Source organism: Dama dama, chromosome 12, assembly GCF_033118175.1.
Source record: "Dama dama isolate Ldn47 chromosome 12, ASM3311817v1, whole genome shotgun sequence".
NCBI lineage: Eukaryota > Metazoa > Chordata > Mammalia > Artiodactyla > Cervidae > Dama > Dama dama.
In genome coordinates, this window is record NC_083692.1 from 86,371,455 (window position 1) to 86,393,208 (window position 21,754).

Sequence of the window (21,754 nt, forward strand, 5' to 3'; positions counted from 1 at the left end):
ATATACCCCAGATAAGGCTCTGACAAGGATCCCAGGCCGGGGTTTCATGCTCATTCCTGAAACTGGTTTACCCAGTGCCTAGTATGGTTGCAAAAAAGGCCACAGTGTTCTTAACAGTCAAATTGCAAATTAATTAAAGATTTAAAACTAAACCGATGCTGTGGTTCTTTACAAAGCTAGCCATATTTCAGTAAGAAAGGGGAATGAGAGCTGTATATTCATTATTTACCTCAAAGCATGTTGCAAGAGAATAAGTTACTTGTCATGCTTTGAAATCTCTGCATCAAAGGGGCTCTGGAAGCACAGAGCATTGTCACTTTTTCTCCTAGGGACTGTCCCCTTGTATACCCAGCAGTGTACTTTACAGAAGACAAATTAACTGAAGGTTTTCTTTTATTACATCTAAAGAGCTCTACATAAACAGGTAACATTCAATAGGTAAACAATTTTTTTTTTCCAATGCATGTAATAAATATTTTCACTTGGTACTTTTATACAAACTGACATTGGTCTACTATACATTTTTAAAAGCCATTTTACTGGTTTGGCATGCGGTATGGAAATTCTAAGAGAGAAAGTTTTAAGGCAATGAATCACAGATTTAAGTTCATGGAATTTATGGTAACTTTTATATCTGTTTATATACATTTTTCCCCTTTGTTAATTAAACAATTAACAGCAGCACACTCTGGAACCACCAGCTAGTCTCCCTCCCTCTTTCTGAAATCTAAGCTTTGTGTTTTCTTTTAATTAAAAAAACAGAATTCAACATGTATTGAAAAAACAAAATTCTTACTAAAATCTTACTAAAATAATTTCAAATGTGCTTTAAAGTCCTAAAGATCTTGAAGTGTTTTATGCGTTTAAAATTGTTTAAAAACAATGTTCTTTCTACAATTAGTAATTTAAAATTGGGATATATTTCCATTCAGTTTCAGACATTTGACTCAAAGAAATATCTGCCAAGAAATCACATTTCTCAGAAGCTTAAGTATATCTTTTCTAAGTCAGTAATAAAGAATTGTGATAATGTCTAAATTAACAGGAGTAGAAAAATTTTAATGCTTAAAATAAATTAGTCAACCAAGCGTGGCATGGTTAAGGTCCAGATAGTTTTTAAAAACGTGTTCAATAATGCCCACAAAGTAATTAAAAGCCACTTCAACCCTGCTAGTCAAACAGCTATTATACTACAGGTGCGTGTGCGTATACACACACACCCCCACAGTTCTGTACAGAAACACAAACATATGCACACCTATTATGAATGACCAAGGCAAGGGGGATGGTGGTAACTTGACTAAAGATTCTGAGAATCCTCATTTGTCCACAGACAGCACGTCAGTGCTAGCGCTGTGCTGGGGTAGGGCGGGGGGCGGTGGGGGGGGGTAGTGATAGCTGGCTAGGGAAAAAAGAAACAACTGTGCTAAAAAAAAACAAAACTTAGAAGATAAAGATGCAGTGCATTACTCCACTAATAATGACTGTGGATCATAAAAGTCTGATTGATTAACATCGGCCATGAACCAACAGAGTAATAGCTACTACTACTGCAACACTTTAGAAAGTCAACAACTGAAGGGAACAAACTCCTTACAGTGGAATGAACTAAAATAAAAAGACAACTGAATGGTTAGTTGCTCCTGTGGAGACATGACCAAAGCTACTAGACAGACATTTATTTCTCCCTGTTACCTGTTCTTCCCTTAGGTTGGTATAATGCAAGACACTGAGGGAAAATAACTCTCTCCGAAACTGGGCTGAAGAAAGTAGAGGGACGGGTTTTCAACTGGATCATTCAAAGAGTTCGTAATTCAGCATCATACACAAAGTTATTGATCAGAATTCTGAGACCACTAACAACGACGAAAAAAAGAAAAAAACAAAACTATTCATTTTATCTTAGGTAGCTGACTTAATAGAAACATTTCCTATTACAATGTGAAATAAGAAGCAACTCCCTACAATTTAAGTAATTTCTATCCCAATCTGAATTAGACACAAATTATAATACTATTAGATATTAGCCTAAGTTAACATGGCAATGAGAGTTCTAAAGTGTTTACTCACCATAACACCAGATTCATTTAAAAACTTAACTATTTCCTGTTTTAACTGACAATGAAATTTTTTTTTATTGCAAGTTGTTTAGTGACTATAACTCAGCCATGTATGTGTGGAATACACATGCGTAGGGAAGACTATATAACTCACTTGTTACTCACACACACTTGTCTATAAATACATATATACACACACACATATACATATCAATACCAACTTGTTTTTCAAAATTCAAGTCAACAATTTGGTGGCAGAGAGATGCTGTAAAAGCAAGTATTTTTAGATGCCACACGGTCATGTCAGCCATTAATTTTATCATACAATTGAAGACACAGCCATCTTGAATTCTACCTGGATTAAAGTAGGTCAATTTGTTACCACTGCAAGGTTTAAAATATGACAATTTTATACACAAAGGTGGTCCTTCATCAACTCTGAGAACAACTCTGAGAACATTAACAGTTGTGATATAAAAATCCAGTTTGGAAAACTGGTAATCATTATGCCCCTTCTTTATCTTTTCTGTTAAATCTGCTAAACCTTTCAATCAGATAAAAAATATTTTCAACACCTTCAGATATTACCTGAAGAACGTTAATACCTTCTCTGACGAGGATTTTGGAACACAAGTAGAATCACTTTTTCCTTCCCTCCAACCCTCACTCATTTCCTGAAAAACAGTTTTCAATATATTTACATGTTCCATTATTATAAGGATAGATCAGACTGATCCATGAATTCTTAAAATAATCTGACTTTCCTATGTCATGCTTGTATTTAAACAGTGAAGAAAAAAAAATAAACAAGATTACTAGGCTAAAAATAAGTACAGTCAGAACCAGAGAATGAAAATGTGTAAGGATTAAGCCCATTTTGAATTTCAATTATTTATCAGATGATAGATTTCTACAGATGAACATGTATGTTGCACTCTATTTTCTGAAAAGAATTTACCTGTAAGGATAATTGACTGTCTTTCTTTTTTGAGGTGATGTAGCCTTACCTCTGTCAGCTGCACATGATACCCAACAGGGCTTTCTATGCTATTTTTACTTCCTACTTTGGTATGATGATCTTACAGGAAAATTTGCTACCCTGTGGCCAAAATACCAGGTGTTCACAGACTTGGTTTAAATACATAATACTGGCAATCCAAATTTAGCATAAAGAACTAGACTAAGCCTACTCCTTACCCAGACAGCCTTACTCCAATCTCTGAAACATATTCTCAGGGGGCATCTAGCAATTAAGAGAGAATATGTGATGGAGAACATGCAATTGGGACAGTTGATAAAGATGCTCATATGTGAATTCAAGACCTTCAAAGCACTTTGAAAGAAGCAGGCAACTGGTTTATCAACTGAATGCAAACTCGGGAGAAGGTACAGTAATGACAGAAAAATACACACAGACACACACACTGAACACACACCTACAAGCTATGTCCTGAAAATACACAGGGAATGCAGAGGGACAGATGAGATTTATAACTTAAGGCTGAATAAAATATGCACACACACAAACAGAATCCAAGTCTGTCATTTTTAGAAAATGGAAATTAAAACTATCCTCCCGCCCCGGCCCCCTCCCCACAACAAAGAAAAGCCCACAATTTAAAACTTCATACATGCAATTCCTTTTCTGTTATTGCAAATAAAATAATGCCATTGAAGTAAAATAAAACCAAAACCATAGGACAAACGATGAAAAAAAAAAAATCTTCAGAATCCAGAAAAAATGAACCGAAGGTGGTTTGTGGGTACTTGTTTTTTTTTTTTTTTTCTTTTTTTTCTTTTCTTTCCTTTTTTTTGTTTTTTTTACAAGTGTTTTTTCCAGACAGGCAGTCTTAGATTTATATACAAAAGTAAAACTGAAAATATAGTTTTGTTCTCTGTACATTTCTTTTTTAATTTTTTCCCTAAAAAAAGGAAAAAAAACACGCTTGTGTACTTTTCTAAACAGAATAAGGTAAAACATAGCACAAAGTTCTCTTCTTTCTGCCAAGTTCCTTTAATCCGGGGTGGGAGTGGGAGCAGCAGGGGCGTGGGGATCAGTCCAATGAAATAATGTCTGGTATGATGCCGAAGATGGACGCTGTGTCCGTGCTGCTCCTGCTTGCGACGGGGTGCCCGTGGCTCTCCCTCAGGCTGTTGGAGGACACGAGGCTGCTGTTACTGCCGCTGCTGCTTCCGTTGGTGGTTGGCAGGGAAGAGCTGCCTCCCGCACTGAGCTGATCGAGAAACATCTGTGAGGAGGTATATGGGAAAAACCGAGACGAGTGCAAGAGGTCTTGATCATCTGAAACTGCTGCTGCTGCAGCGGCAAGGAGGGAGGTGTTATAATGCTGGGGAGGAGAAAGAAAGACAGAAAATAAAGGTAATTATAGTCATAAATTAATAAACTCTCTTCTCAGCAGAACAAAGTCCTAAATTTAACATATTCTAAGTACCTGGTGTTTCTGAAATATTCAGTAAAACATTTTGCAAAATCAAATGATGTTATATAATGATCACATCATTGACCTTTTTTATTTTAATTTTTATTAGCACAACACTGAGACATTTTTGTATCTGAAACTGGGGGTAGGGATCAAAATATTGTTTTTTGTTTTAATCTGTACTGCAAGCAATTCTCATAATGCTATTTCTGAAGAGGCATATGCAGGAAAGAGGACAGGCTACTTCCCTTTCTGGAGATACCTGGCCAAGAAATTTGTCAGTCAATATGACCCACTGCCCTGTTTCTTTATAAAACAGTACTGGGAACCAGACACTGTACTTAATATATTCAGGCACAGCTGAAACAAAGGGACTTTTATTTAAAATTTTAAAACCTTAAAAATAACAAGTATAACAACTCTGAATTTTCTAAAGGAATTTATGTTCTTTCTCTTGACTACATATTATACTTTTAAGTATTTTAATGTAGAATTAAAAGAACAGTATTTGTTTCATATAACATACCTGATTGTCTCCTGATAAGAAAGGAAAGAAATCTAATCCTGCAGAAGAAAAAATCGTTTTAGTTGGGAGAAAAAAAAAAGCCTCCCAAATACCCCAACACTACACAAATAAAGACAATATCTTAAAAGCTAATTCTAAATTCATTTAGCATTTTATTTAAACATGAAGAGTTGAGCTGAATATTTTAGATCCCTCCCATCTCTAGATTACAAAGCCTGGAGTCCAAGTTTCAGCAATGGTGTGCACTCCCAGTGACGCCATCTGTGGGACTTGGGCCACTGCTGCTCCATTCAAATCCAAACACCAATCCCTTAAACTGACTGAGTACTTTTCACCAAACGCTCTCACTGACTCCCGTAAAGTTACCTTTCAATCTAACCTACTCCACACAAGCACCTCATGAGGTATGTAATTATATTTGGTCTCATTTTGCAGATGAGAAAGTTTGAAGTTGAAAGATGTTAAGCAAGTTGTAAGACAGATTTTCTTCCTCAAATTCCTTCACTTCCCACTGTCTGTACTGGATTCTAACTCAGACACTCAAGTGACACGAGGCGGGGGAAGAGATCCGAGGGAGTGTCTCTGCTGGCATGAAGGACCAGCTCTTATCCCTGGCTGCAGGCGAGTCACTGTAAGCCGGCCCCTTCCAATTCACATTCTTGTCCACAAGGCCCAGTGTGTAATGTGATGAAGAGCAAGTAAACCAACATGAATAAAATCCCTCATTATGATATCTAAACTTGAAGAAAAGTATAACACACAGATGTAGGTAAAAATATGACAACACAAATACTTTGGGGATACCTCCAAAGTATGGCAGGTATCCCACTCCATTATTCTTGCCTGGAAAACCCCATGGGCAGAGGAGCCTGGCAGGCTATAGTCCGTGGGGTCACAGGAGTTGGACTTGACATAGTGACTAAACCACCACCACTACTACTGTCTACACTAGAACAGATTATACCATAAGGATCTGAAAATGTAGAGAACTTTGGTTCTTGATAGTGAGCTTGGCAACAGGCAGTAAGAAACAGGGTTACACTGACTAATGGAGTAGCTACTAACCACCTGATGTGGCTATTTAAATTTACTAAGATTAAATAAAATGAAAAACTCAGTTCTTTAGTCACACTAGCCACATTTAAATGCTCAGTAACCACATGTAGCTAGCAGCTACTGTACTGGCCAAATTACATTTCCCTAGTTGCAGAAAGTTCTATTGGACAGAGCTGAAACAGGGTTTTCACAACATCCACTAAGAATCCACTCAAATATCTCAGCTCCCAAGAATCCTTGCCAGTGACCCTGAATTTTACTGTAGACAAGAGATGGAGAGAAACTTCCACTTTGTGCTTTTGTATTATATTTTCTACAGTGAGCATATATGGCTTTTTGTAATTTAAAAACTGTTCTTAGATTATATGGCTAACATACAAATTATTAAATTACAAAGATACATGACAACAACAATTCTTTTTGATAATATAAACAACTATTATGAACTCAAAATACATTGTAGAAATGATTATAATGACATTTCAAATTACTTTCAAAAAGAAGAAACCGGGTTCACCAGAACAAAAATTAAAACTTTCCAATGTTTCAAGTCTGCATTGTCTAAAAGATAATACAACATAGCTACCCACAATGCCTGCTGCATTATAACCAGATTCAGGGAACAAAAAATAATTTTCATAAATATAAAAATTCAAAGCAACATAAGCAACATAGTGGAAATCATTCAAAACCCACTTGCAGACTACTTTGAAGTACAAAAAGCCTAAAGATCACTCTTGTATTTTTACCACTGGTAGTAAAACACTGGCTACTGATGAAGGCACTAACAGGAAACTGAGTCTGTGTTTACTCATGACCGAGTATATATTTCCCCCACCTTCCTAGATTCCAACCTCCTCTATCCCTGATCTTTCTATCTTTCTTAAACTTGCCCAGAAGAAGACTATATAGATCAAAGGCATTTATAATGCTATATGACAACAAAGAAGAATGGGTAACTCACCTTGTAAGTCATAAGGCATGGGTGTCATATGGAAAGGATGTCTGTAGTCTTGGATGAGGGATGTGTTAATATAGCTTGTGTCTACAGCAGGGAGGCTTGGGGTGCGGGACACTGGAGATGCTTGATGTGGAAGACTCAGTATGCTAGAAGAAAAAAAGGTTTGCAAAATTTTCCTGAGTCAGTTGAACTTAAGTTTAATAAAAGGGCAGAATCTCACAATGAGTCCTAGTTTTTGTGCTGAAAATAAAAAAAAGCAAAGCAATATATAATTTAGACTACCATGATTATTAGGAAATAATTTGTACACGTAATAGCATCTTTCAGAGGCTATAAGGAAAAGAGATGGATGCAATGGTATCTGACATTAATAAATCACATGCTGTCTTTGGAACATCATCTACACTCTTTTAGAATGGCAGACCGAAGGCATAGTTGAGCCACTTCAATGAAATGTAAGTGAAAAGTACAGCAGACAAAATTCTGAAACGTTTAAAAAATAAGCACTAGGGTGTTGGCAAGTAAAAAGATAGGTAAATCCTTGCAAAGAAAACACATCTAACAAGACTAAGGGAATGAAGCAATCTGAGCAGTGAAGCGTTAAAACCTGGCCCTCAGACTTCTAAGATTTATGAGAATAAAAACTAGGTACTGTTTATCTTGGAATACCTAATGCCCAGCACAGTCAGAAGGAACTGACTGTTTGCATAAAAGGTCTGCTGAATGAACGAAGGCAGCAAGACAAAGAGTAGAGATCCTCCATAATGAACAGGTGATGGAGCGTTTTTAAAGGGAGGACAGTATAAATGGAAAAAGAAAAAAGAACAAAGAGAGGGATGCTGGGAGAATAGAGGGAAATGTTTAAGTAGCTGAGTAGCTAAATACTTTTTTTCTTCACCAAAAATTAATGAAAAGCAAAAAGGAGGAAGTAATAAAGGAAAAAGAAAAGGCAGAATTAAAATGATTTTGAAAAGAAAAAGAATTCTCATAGTCCTGAGTGAAATCATAAGGGCCATCTGCTATCCCAAACATATAAGAGGCCAACAGATATGTTATAGAAAATAGAGAGACAGACAGAGGCTGTCTTTTGCATTTAAAAGTTCGCGTAAAGTGTTGGGGGTATGGAGATGCAATTTCAATGGTAGAGAATATCTCTAAACATGCCAAGCAAGGCTGGATTTCCAGGAACAGTGTTCTAGTTATGATGTGCTACCTTGTTTTTATGAATGGGATATGAAGTATAAAATATACTCTCATCCACCTCATAAAATTGTTTTGTCTAATGGAAACTTAATTAAACTTCTTACATCTACAGAAAGTACCATTTTCCATTAGCTATTTCCTCTGACAATACTCAAGGGATTATAAAGGATTACAAGAGACAAAAGCAGTTGCAACACTAGCCTTTGAAAAACATCTTGGTATACCAAAGAGCAAAGAAAATTTCTGGAGGAATACTAAACACTCAGCGGCTGAAGACAGCAAAATGTTTTACATTTACTAATGTCTACCTCTTTCTACTTCCTGGCTGTCTCTTTCTCTTCCAATTTTGTGATAATATTCTAAAATGATTTCCATCTTCACACTGCACAATAACAAATCCAATATGTTGGGTTTAGGTTTCTATTTATAGGCTAGTCATTACTGAAAAATGATCACTGGTATTGAATATGGTGTTATCCTTCTAAAAAAAAAAATCATAAACTTTCAGGTTGCTTGTTTTTAAATCTGAAAATAGAAAAAGGTTTGGCATTTGCAAATACTCTATCTGGGTTCAGTTAGTCACTGGGAAGCTCAAGAAGTAGTTAATGCATCTAATGTAATTTCCCAAACATAATAAATAAGCTATTTTTGGAGAAACAGCACAGCAAATATTCAAAGAAGAAATATTAGATTTCTAAACACTCAAAATATTTCCTTTAAGGAAAAATGTTTACATATATATGACTACTATCAATATCCTAAAGAGTAGAACTTATGTATATATAACAATGCACTTAACCCATGAAATATTTATACATCCAGATTTATGAAATAAATTTTAATAGTACTATAGTGGCATTTAAAGTAATAAAATAATAACGTGGTTTTGGTCATACTGGCGGGCTACGGTCCATGTGGTTGCAAAGAGTCGGATACGGCTGAGCAACTAAGCACATGTTAAATATAATATAGTCACACCATTAAAAAATATGTATTTAAATATAAATTAGCCCACCAGGCTCCTCTGTCCATGGAATTCTCCAGGCAAGAATACTGGAGTAGGTTGCCATTCCCTTCTCCAGGGGATCTTTCCGATCAAGGGATTGAACCCTGGTCTCCTGCACTGTAGGCATCTGAGCCACCAGGGAAGCCCCATAAATACAGATATCAAATATAAAATCTAAAATAAAATCTCAGAATTAAAATTCGATAAGATATTTGTTCTAACTATGCTGCTTTCGGTAATCTGACTCCCTGCGACACCCCCAGATTTAAAAAAGAAGCTGGCGTAGTAACAAGGTCAGGCTTGTTGGATAACAGCTGTCAAGGTAGGCTACATCAGAGGTGAATGTTTATAAAGTAGAATATAAAGTAGAATTAGTGTTTAAATACCCATTTCAATTAGAATAATGACACTGCTTTTAATATCTTTATTCCCATCTGTGTGATGAAATAAGCTACTCTAGAGTGAAACATCAATCTGTGTAACATGTTTGGTTGTATTATAAAGATTCCTGAAATAGCCAAAGTCCTTTAACAAGAGAGGAGCTACATTTATAACAATTGTGCTCTTTTAATGTTGAAACTTCAACTTTCACGTAACTACAAATATACTCAAATAGAAGATCTTTTTATTTCATCAAACAATATCAAGCCTGAAAACAATTTGACTGCAAGCATCAAAGTACCTGTTCTTGGTCTGGTGTTAACCTTCCCTCCTAAAACCTTGAAATCTGTATCAATGCTTTCGGCAGACTTTCCTCCTCTCACTTAAATCCTTCCTTCAGGCACTAGTTTGTTAGAATATTTTCTAAATAGCTTCTATTCAATTACATCAGGCCACATAACTCTCCTGATATATACCTAAAAGGTGTCACATCTATTTCTAGATTTAGCTTTTGTGTGCTACAACTGTGCCTCAGAAAAACAGGACATCCTTTGCTGAGAATCTCCGAAGTGTCTCAAGAGACTAACAGTCTGTTTGAGGGTATGACTATAGAGTCCGCTACTTATTTTACCATCCTCTTCAAACTGTTAAACTCTTTAAGGTTGGGGCTGTACTAACTCACTGTATTACCCCTCATGTTTAGCACAGGGTGTTTTACATAAAGCAGGTAACAATGTTTCATGAAGTGAACTGAGGCCTAACCAAGGTACATTATCATTGACATGAGACTAATGGGAAGTATGGGAAATGAGCCTGCAAAACAGAAAGTACTGTGTATTGCAACTTAAGTCTTGGACTACTTTCATTGCCAGTCTTGCACATTCTGAGGCAGGTTTAAAACATTTACCTGGTACTTCTCTGCTTTCCACTTAACACATTCAACTTAGGGTTAATTTCACAGCTTATACTTTCTAGTTTGAGTAAATATTTAAAATCCTATGACCAGCATTAGGGTCACCTGAGAGCTCATTAGGGCTCAGACGGTAAAAAAATCTGCCTGCAATGCAGGAGACCCGAGCTCAATCCCAAATGTTTTCTGTTCCTATTCCTGAATCAGACATGCGGGGACAGGAGACACCATGTGTTTTAATAAACCTTTCAGGTGATTCTGATATATACTCAGGTTTTTTTTTTTTTTTTAAATACTCAGGTTTGAGAACCACTGTACTAGAACCATCTTTTGGTATGATGAATATCATATCCAAGTGACCCCTTTAATGCATTATTCCAGGCCCTTAAGAAATACACTGAGAACAATCCAACCCATTCTTTGTACTGTTTTACAATCGTGCATAACCATTTTATTTGAGAGATCTTTTAATCCTATTTTCAAAATTAACTTTCACAATGACTTTCTGTAAAAAAAGACCTCAGCACTTACCCTTTATTATTTAGTGGCGATGTGGGAGACAGGGAAGGACAGGTTCTCTTGGCAGATGGCTCTTCCTCTTCTTCATCTGATGAACTGTCTATGGTTAGATCAATTACCTCTACTTTCTTACTTTTATTTGAGGACTGGTGATGAGAAGCCACTTGGTGCTCTAATGTGGAGCTTAAGCATCCTGGGAGGGAATAATTGAAACACAAGGCAAAAAAAGGCCTGTGATATCTCTTTTTCTTTCCTCAGCCTATGGATTAGTCTATCAGCTATAGTTTAGACTTTATCAGTTATAGTTATATTGCTGGGGCCTAAGAAGAAAAAAGCAATAGTGGCTCTGTTCCTCTAAGCACAAGACTACTTGTATAGATTGTCAAGGATTTTTTTTTTTTAAACAATTCTGAGTTAGGACAATCAAAATGTTATGTCCACCTCACAATAAAAATAGTCTGAGAGCAAATTCACATACTACACATTTCCCTGTACATTACCTGATACACTGAGAAATGTTATGGTAACACTTTAGCTTCCTTACAGCAAAACACAGTGAGTAGCCAGAGAAGAAATGCAAATGAAAAAAGAATGTTCACTAACCTAATATTAAGTCTGTTAAAAATTTAAAAGGATACCATTTCAGAAGCATGACTTTACAAAAAAAAAGCTTATTAAATTATGTTACTCTGAAACCTTATACACAAAAATTTAAAAGCTTGCAAAAGGTGAATTTAAAAAAAGCTTCACTACTTCTGAACATTTAATCAATAATTTAATAAGAGTTATTGTGCTAGCCATATATTACTGAATATTCTTAAAAAAATTTGAGTTTTAATATTGAAAACCATGCTTTAAAACAGCAAGGAGACTGCACCACCCCTTTGGAAAACCAACACTCACCATCAACTCCATTGTAAGAGGCAGAAACTTCCTGTACTTCCTTTTTTGATCTCATAGGTGCCCAAGAGCCGTCCTCCTTAAACTGTATTTCATCACAATCTGTACAGTACTTTAGGATTTCCATAAACAAGCTATAAAAAACAATTTGTCCTTTGAATATCACATTCTAAATTAAGACCTATTAGAATTACTACTGTTCAAAAAACATTCAGACCTATTTTTTGTACAAGTATAAATGAGAAAGTACAGGGTATTATTTGTTTATAAAATCTAGGCTTAAATAGGAAAATAGTTACTTATATTATGGTAGGTTTATGCAAGAAAATATTACATAACTGAAAAATGAGGTTTCCAGAGATTTAAAAAAAATAACATGGGGGGGAGTGTATGTTCACGGCAAGTGGGAAGAGGACAAAGAAAGAAAACTCTGTATTTCAAAAACAAAATTGTGTGTGAGTGGTATATAAATAGTGGTTATCTCTGAGAGGTAACATGGAAGATATTTATTCTTTTTCTTTAAACTTTTGAACATAATCCAAATTGCCTACAATAAGCACATCTTAGTCGAAAACTGAAGAAATACATGCAAAAATATGTACTGAAAGATAGAACTCCTTGATAAATACCATGCAGATACTAAAAAATGAGATTTGCAAAAATGTGCAACACTAATGATCAAATTCTTAGGTATAATGTTAAACAAAACCAAAGGATAAAAAATACTGATACTATATAATCACAATTATGGGAAAATAAAAATCAGAAAAAAATACATCTTTTTATTTGCCTGTGTTTTCCAATTTTTCTTTAGGAGTGTGTGTGTGTATGTGTGGATTTTATAATAAGAAAGAAAAATCCTAATTGATGGGGGCATCTAAAGTTATGTAATACATAGAGTTGGTAAAATATTATTCAATTTATTAGTGATCACTGATGTCTCTGAAAAATTAAACATAAAACATTTAAGTTACACATTTACTTTCCCCCATATGATTGGTCTGGCATCTTTCAAGCTCTGGGTTACACCTGTATTGATAAATGTATTCCATTCCTTATGTTATAACTTCTGGCTCCTTTGTTTCCTCAAATATTATAGATAAGATACAGTAAGCATTTTGCTAGAGAGCACAGGAAATATCAAGAATATATTTTCTTCTTTTCACAATTTTTTTTTTTATTCAGAGGGAAAAAGGGGAAAAAAAAGGAGGCTAGAGAACAGGAGAAAATTTTAAAAGACATTTGAAGATGTGTGGAAGGACAGATAAAACACTGGAATGTAAAAAAAAAGTAACTGTTGTGATGCTGTAGATGGAGAAGAAAGACAAAGACAAGTAGTTTAGGGGAAACAGAAACAAAGAGAGCGCTATTCAGGGTATTGATCACTTTTAGGAGCCCACACAGCAGGGTGTAGGCCCATATAGTAAATGAAGCACCAGAAAATCTCCAAAAACAGACCTACTTTTGGTCAGCTTAGGTGAACCAGAGTTTCACAATTCTTTCATTCTTCCTCTAAAATGGTCTGCATGTCTAGGGACAGATGGATTCATGCTAGGAAAAGGTGTAAGCTACACCCTGCTCAGAACCACTGGTCCTTTAAAATGGTAAATATCAGGAGGCACTGACAATGAGGCATGTATCTTTACAACAAGAAGACATAGTTAAAAAGGCAAAATGTTCACAATATTAATTACTTAGAAAAATATTGATTTCTACAGTCATGAATATCCTAAAAATATATAACTCAGAAACCACTATCTATAGAATTTGAATCCCAAACCTGATGGGTAACAAAACTGTAATAGATGGTTACCATGAAGTACAAGAAAAAACTTTAAATTGACATACCCATCAATAATAAGGTGTTCATATGGGGCCTTCTTATCACAGACAGGACAAACCCAAGTTGGTTTTTTCTCATTCATCTGAATATAAAGAGTTGCATCAAAACACTGCAGATGAGAACATGTAAGGGCCCGACATGGAATTGTCAGCCGCATTTTACCAAGCTTTAAAAGAGGGAGACAAAAGTTAAGTATTAGACAACCGTTGTTAAAAGTTTTTCCTGAAACAAACACAATGTGCATGTATTCTGATTTAAAGCATATTGTGTCTACTTTCAACACACTTCCTGTGAAACATCGACATGTTAAAAATTACTATTATTTCTTTAGATATTAAAATACAGAGATTATGGAAAATCTACAGCATGGGTTATTTACCCTCAATTCACAGCTTACAGATCCACTTTTAGGGGGAAGGACCATGAATCCCTTGAAATTACACACAAAATCTTATAAGTCTGTGCATTTTTCCAGAGACTGCTTTCACCAAATTCTTAGGGTAGTCCCAAATCCAAAAAAGAACCACTTTACTAGGTATTGGGAAAGGAAAAATGATGTCTTACTAAATGCTCAAGATACAATCAACCTGATCTCTGAATGAGAGTAATTCACAGGTCAAAACAGAATAAACACTCCCATGTCTGGCATAATTGCCAAATGGCAGCTCTGAGAAGAAAGCCAGTTGTTCACACTCTCTTCCCTCACTGGGTACCATCACAGGCAATTCAGCAAACACCTCTGGACCTCTAGCATCTCTGGAGTGTTATGAGACTTGCTCCTCTTGCCCTGCAAACAGTGCTTCTGCTGACACAGGTCGAGTCTGTCCTATGAACAATGAGATCTGCTTCATTTGGTCTCTGAACTGCTAGCTCTGGCTCAAAGCAGAAAAGCTGTCCCAAGACCTGCCCAGGGAGCTACCATATCACCACCTCCTTGCATGGAGGACACTTCATACAAGTTCAGCCAGATAACCACTGCGGGGTCCCCAAAGGTCATAGTGCCCATATAGACTTCTCTACTACTTTCTATATACTATATATATATATATACACACACTATATATCTATCTATATATATAATATACTTCTATATACTATATATAGTATATACTATATATACTTCACCTACTTTCAATAACCATATTTTGTTTTCGCTAAATATCAGGAAAAGATTTTCACACATATTTGTGAGCTTGAAAAATATAAAGGTTTGAAAAAGTATAAAAGTTAAATAAGAAAAGAAAAAAAGATTCTTGGCTTTGAATCTCAGGAAAATGTGCAATTTCCTAGTCTACCAAGGAAACTGTCATTTGGGGTCCTAAATTATTGTTCTGGCACCAGTGACTTCCTGTGCCTCTAGGAAAGGCACTTAACCTTGCTGGGCCTCTCTTTCTATTTCTGACAGAACATGGTTTCCTCCTTACTTCAACAGGATGTAGTGATGAAGATTAAACAAGGACCCAGAATGTGCCATCGTCTTAAGAAAGGAGAAATGCCAGTGTATAGTATCAGAAGTATGAACAGGAAGGATACAGAGAAAACCGACAGCTTCCTCCTCTGTGCTCCCAACTCCACCCTGCATATGATCACACTATTTATTTATGTGTTGCTCCTCCTCCAAGAAACACATCTGGCTCATCTCCTTATCTTCAGCACTAGGAAATGTACCTGCTACATAGACAGCAGGAAGATGGTCCTGTGTACTGATCAGGCTTCAGCTGTGCATGCTGGATAGTTCTAGGAGGCACCATTCACTTAGGGTGTGAATTTTGGATGTTACTTAGTCTCTCTGAGCCTTAGTTTTATAAAATGGGGATAAAAATAGCATCCATACCATAAGATTGGGGGTCTAAATTGTATTCATTGCACAGGGTCTAACACATATTAAGTACTCAATATATGCCCCCCATTATTAATTAAAGTACAGAAACATATTTACTTCAAATCACTTTATGAGCTAGTAGGAGACCCACTCAAACCTCAGCCTAGTCAGTCTTCTCTTCTATGCTCACACAGTATTAAACAATTCCATTACTTCCCCTCTACACTTCTATTTAATTTTTATGATTTGATTTACCTAAGTACCTGATGAAAAGGCATACACATAAACAGAACTAGCCTTCATAACAAAAAAATCACCTATTTACCATTAGCCAAGACATACCACATTAATCTAGAAACATTTTCCCAAAACGATCTAGTTGGTGGTGCTAAATTAAATTTTTATGTCTAAAGTTCAGGCCTTAACTTATCTGGGAAGTGCAAATTCCTACTGAGTAGGTATATTTACCACTGCCTTAAAACTAAGTAGAGAGATCCTAGATGAATACAGTAATCAAAGACATGGTTCAGGTAACTACATAACTAAGTAGGCTACTTCTGACAGTTTATGAAGACAGTGGATAAGAAGATAAGATACAAAGACAGTTTCAGAATCCAAGCAAAGGCTGTAGAACTTATACTCTGAAAAGCAATTATTCTCCAAAAACCATCATCTCACATACCTTTAGCCCTAAATTCCCAGCTGTCAGTTCATCTTTTCATTGGGAGAGCAACTCTCAAGCCCTTATGATCAGCCACACTGACAAGTTTACCTACAGAATTTTTAAGGAACACTGCTACATGAATGACACAGGAAGGACATGTATAAACAGGTACAAGAAAGAAGTTCAATTTGAAATGCAATTTATTAGCTGTCACACAAATGCCTTGTTTCAAAGAATTACAGAGTAATTGTTACGTGATAACCCTCATATTCCTGACTTTTTAAAACAATCACTAAATTCTAAATACTTATCTAAGAGCGGACACTGAATTCTCTAACTTTCAGAGAGGAAGCTGAGCTTTGAACATCTTCATCTTGTAATTACAACCCCCTTTTCCCTATATGGGATGGGATGGACATTTGCATCATTTGCAAATAAACACTTTGAAAACAACTCCCAAATAAGTTTTCTAAAGCCACTAATCTTACTATAACATAATAGTAATTAAGGATGCTTCAGGAGAAAAAAATACCCTACTTAGATATAAGTTCAAACCAGCTTATACCAAAAGGACTCTAAAAACATCAAGAATATATGTACTTTTCCTTTGTAAAAAGAAAAGAACAGTGTGAACTGTTGTTTTACAACTTTTTCATCATTAAGTATTTCATGAATAAATCTTCAAAGAGTTTCTTTTTCCTTTTCTTCTATCACCTCCAAGTCATTTGCATTTGAGTTTACAGGTCTAGGGAGTACCTCACAAAGCAGGTTCACAAATATTCTTCCAGTTCTATTTTTAATAAATCAGAGCTAAAAGATTCCCAAAGAGCAAAAGCATTTTTAATTATTTTCATTGCCTTTAGCTAAACAGCACACAAACAACAGAAACTCATTTATTTTGAGCTGTGTATATCACAACAGGGCAATTCAAATGCACAGTCAGACATCATATTTACATATTTCAAAGGGAACAAATCTCTTTTATTATTCTATAAATTTGATATATAGATGAGTTGTCATTATGAAGTTTTACTTTTTAGAGTAAAAACCTACCTAAAATATAAGCATTACTGTTCCAGAATAATTGTAAAGATATTGTTTCTTAGGTCAAATAGAAATCCATAAAAGTATTATAATTATGGATTATATATAGAGAGAGTAGTTTTTCCTACGATCTGAATTTTGAAAGCATAAGTCAATTTAAAATGAACTGCTATAGTTGCTGAAACTAAAAAAGGGGATATGGAAAGAAAAATTTTAAATTGGCCCATTAAATTAAGAGGTACAAGGAGCAAAACATGATTAGTATTTTGTAATAATATAAAGATCACCTGAACTATGAAATTCAAAACTAGTTCTATAAATAAGAACATCAAGATTTATATTGTAGTGCTTATTTATACAAATAAACGCTTCATCTAAATGTTAAACGATACAAACATCATATATATTAACACAACTGTAAACATTTTTAAAATGAGAATGCATAAAAAAAAAGACCCCTTCCAGTGATTTAAATGGAAAATGAAGCTTATGCACATTCCTGAATTTCTCATATTCTCTAAACTGGTATTTTATAATGGAACGGGGTGGCAAGAAATCACATCAAAGCAGAGGGTGGATAAATAGGTGTTTGGAAGAAAGAGGGTATGATACGTATACAACTTAAAAAAACTGTCTTCTCGCCCTCCACTAACCTGGACTGTGAACCATTTTTCTAAATGTTAAAAAATACCACACTCCTTTACATCATAGTCTATTATACCGTCTGATTAACTTAAGAATCCATCCCAGGTTCCTCCAGCCAATAACTTTTATTGTACAAAAAATTTAACATTAAATCTACCACCTTAACCATCTTAAAGTGTACAATTCAATAATACTGTGTTCACACTACTGTATGACACATCTCTAGAACTTTTTTATCTAGCACCACTGAAACCCTCCGCCCAGCCCGTAGTAATTGTCTATTTTCTGTTTCCATGATTTTGACTACTTTAGATACCTCATGAGTGGAAGCATATGGTATTTATGCTTTTGTGACTAGCTTATTTTGCTTACTGTAATATTATCAAGGCTTATCCACCTTGTAGCATATGACAGGATTTCCTTCTTTTTTTCATGTTGCATACATAATATATCATATTTTATTTGTTCACCTCTTGATGGACATTTGGGTTGCCTCCACCTCTTGGCTATTGTGAATAACGTTGTGATGAATGCGGTTATGCAAATTATTTCTTCGAGATCTTACTTTGAATTCTTTTAGATATATGAATTGATGGCTCACATATTCATTTTATTTTTAACTTTCTGAGGCACCTCCACACGGCTGTCCATAATGGCTACAGCACTTTCTATTCCCATCAAGAGCGCACCAGGGTTCCAGTGTCTGCGGCCCCCTTACTGACACTTGTTATCTTGTTTTTTTGATTGGAGCTAACCTGATGGGCATGAAGTGGTTATCTCATATGTGCTTTCGATATGCATCTCCTTAATGACGAGCACTGTTGAACATCTTTCCATGGGCTGCTGGCCATCTATGTATCTTCTTTGGAGAAAGGTCTATTTAAGTCCTTTGCCTATTTTTAATCAGGTTTTTTTTTTGTTTGTTTGTTTGTTTGTTTTTTTGCTGTTGGGTTGCAGAAGTTCCTTATATATTCTGGATATTGACCCCTTCTCAGGTATAAAATTCTCAATTATTTTCTCCCATTCCCTAAGCTGTTTTTTCACTCTGTTAATAGTTTCCTTTCATAAGCAGAAGTTTTTAAGTTTGGTGCAGTCCTGTTGGTCTGTTTTTGCTTTTGTCACTTGTGATTTTAGGTGATATCCAAGAAGTAATTGCCAAATTCAACTGAAGCTTTCCCCCCATGTTTCTTCTGGGAATGTAACAATTAAAGGTATTATGGTTTAGATATTAAATCTATGTTGAGTTAATTTTGAGGGTCCAACTTCATTATTCTGCATGTGAATATCCAGTTTTCCCAATGCCATTTGTTTAGAGACTATCTTTTTCCCATCATGCAGTATTGGCACTCCTAGGCATTTGATCATATATGCTGCAAAAATCTGTTTTTGGGCCACTGGTCTATATTATCTATTAATATCATTATGTCAATACTACACCATCTTAATTACTATTGCTTTCTAGCATGTTTTGAAATCAGGGAATGGAAGAGCTCAAACTCTGTTTTCATTAAAATTGCTTTGGTTACTCGGAGTCCCTTGAGATTTCATAAAAATTTTAGGATTTTTTTTTAAAATTTCTGCAAAACATGCCAATGGGACTTGATAAGAACAACAATGAATCTGTAAATCACTTTGGTAGTATGGACATTTTAACAATGTTAAGTTTTCTAGTCCATAATTATAGGATGTCTCATTTATTTCTATATTCTCTGAATTTTTGCAATGTTTTATAGTTTTCAATCTTCTTGGTTGAGTTTAATCCTAAATATTTTATCCTTTTGGATGCTATAGTAAATGGGAGGCTCAGACGGTGAAGTATCTGCCTACAATGCGGGAGACCCAGGTTTGATTCCTGGGTCGGGAAGATCCCCTGGAGAAGGAATGGCAACCCACTCCAGTACTCTTGCCTGGAAAATCCCATGGATGGAAGAGCCTGGTGGGCTACAGCCCATGGGGTCGTAAAGAGTCGGATACAACTGAGTGACTTCACTTTCTTTTCTTTCTTTGTTTCCTCTTCAGTTTGGTCACTTAGTTCCTTTTCAGAAAGACTTAACTTTTTAAAATTTTATTTATTTATTTTTGGCTGTGCTGGATCTTTGTTGCTGCATGGACTTTCTCTAGCTGGGGCGAGTGGGGGCTACTCTTTGCTGCAGCATGTGGGATTTTCACCGCTGTTGCTTCTCTTGTGGAGCACTGGCTCTAGGGCACACAGGCTTCAGTAGTTGCGGCTCTAGGCGCTAGAGCACAAGCTCAATAGCTGTGGCACACGGGCTGAGTTGCTCTGCAGCATGTAGGATCTTCCTGGATCAGGAATCCAATCCGTGTCCCCTACATTGGTAGGTGGATTCTTTCCACTGAGCCACCAGGGAAGCCCAAAAGGCCACTAACGTTTGACTGCTACTTTGTGCTGATTTTGACTATAACTTTGTTAGTTCTAACAAGTTTTTTGTTTGTTTGAGGAATCTTAAGGGGAGTTTTCTACATAAAAGATCATGTCATCAGAAAACAGAAGTTATTCTACTTCTTCCTTTCCAATCTACCACCAGCCCAAATGTTCTGGCTAGAACTTCCAGTACTATGTTGAACAGCAGTGGTGCAAATGGGCATCCTTGTCTTGTTCCTTACCTTGGAGGAACAGCTTTCAAGTCTTTCCACATTGAGTATAATGCTCATTGTGGGCTTTTCATATATGGCTTTTAATATGTTGAGGAAGCATCCTCCTATTTCTAGTTTGCTGAGTATTTTTATCATGAAAGGGTGTTGAATTTTATTAAATGCTTTTGTAAGTTTTTTCTATATTGACTGAGATGTGGGTTTTGTGCTCCATTTTGTTAATGTGCTCTATTACAATGATTTATTTTTGTATGCTGAACCAGTCTTACAATTCCAGCTACGAATTCCACTTGGTCTGGTATGTGATTATTCTAATGCACTGGTGAATTCAGTTTGCTAAGAATTTTGTTCAAAGTTTTTGCATCATTATTCATCAGGGATACTGGTATGCAGTTTTCTAGTTTGTTTCATTTTGTCTTGTCTTGTGTCTTTGTGTGGTTTTTGGGATCAGTAACACTATCCTCAAAGAATGAGTTTGGGAGTGTTCTTTCTTTAATTCTTTCTAAGAGTTTGAAAAGGCTTGGTGTTAATTCTTTAAATGTTTGGTAGGATTCTCCACTGAAGCCAAGGGGTCCTAGCCTTTTCTTTGTTGGGAGGTTTTTCATTGCTGCTTCAATCTCCTCACTAGTTAGAAGTCTGTTCAGATTTCTTATTTCTCCATGATTCAATCTTGGTAGATTATATGCTTGCAGGAATTTATCTACTTCTTCTAGATTATCTAATTTGCTGGCATAACAGTCTCATAATCCTTTTGATTTCTGTGACATCTGTTATAATGTCTCTTCTTTCATTTCTAATTCTACCTATCTGAATCTTTCTTCTTTTTTCTTAGTTTAGTTAGCTAAGGGCTTGTCAATTTTGTTGATCTTTCAAAAACCAACTCTTAGTCTCGTGACTTTTTTTGGACTGTTTTTCCAGTCTCTATTTCATTTATCTCTTTTCTAATCTTTATTCTTTCCGTGTGCTGACTTCGGCTTTAGTTTTCTAGTTCCTTGAGGTACAAGATTAGCTTGTTGATTTGACTTCTTTCTTAACGTAAGCATTTACTGCTATAAACTTTCCTCTTCCTACTATTTCTGCTGCATCTTATAAATTTTGGTATACTGTATTTTTATTTTCATTTGTCTTCAAATATTTTCTAAATGCCCTGTGACCTCTTC

General features: G+C 35.6%; 1 protein-coding gene across 1 annotated transcript in view; it reads right to left on the reverse strand.

The window, feature by feature from the left end:
- Positions 1–375: 375 nt before the first annotated feature.
- The window catches only part of PIAS1 (protein inhibitor of activated STAT 1), a 124,526-nt gene continuing 103,147 nt past the window's right edge, over positions 376–21,754 (reverse strand). Inside the window, exons 9-14 of the mRNA XM_061157991.1 lie at positions 13,812–13,972; positions 11,967–12,097; positions 11,076–11,256; positions 7,048–7,190; positions 5,028–5,065; positions 376–4,408 (exon numbers count right to left, since the gene is read on the reverse strand). Of these exons, the coding sequence (XP_061013974.1) occupies positions 4,115–4,408; positions 5,028–5,065; positions 7,048–7,190; positions 11,076–11,256; positions 11,967–12,097; positions 13,812–13,972 (948 nt within the window). The 3' untranslated portion in view covers positions 376–4,114. The remainder of the gene's footprint in view (positions 4,409–5,027; positions 5,066–7,047; positions 7,191–11,075; positions 11,257–11,966; positions 12,098–13,811; positions 13,973–21,754) is intronic.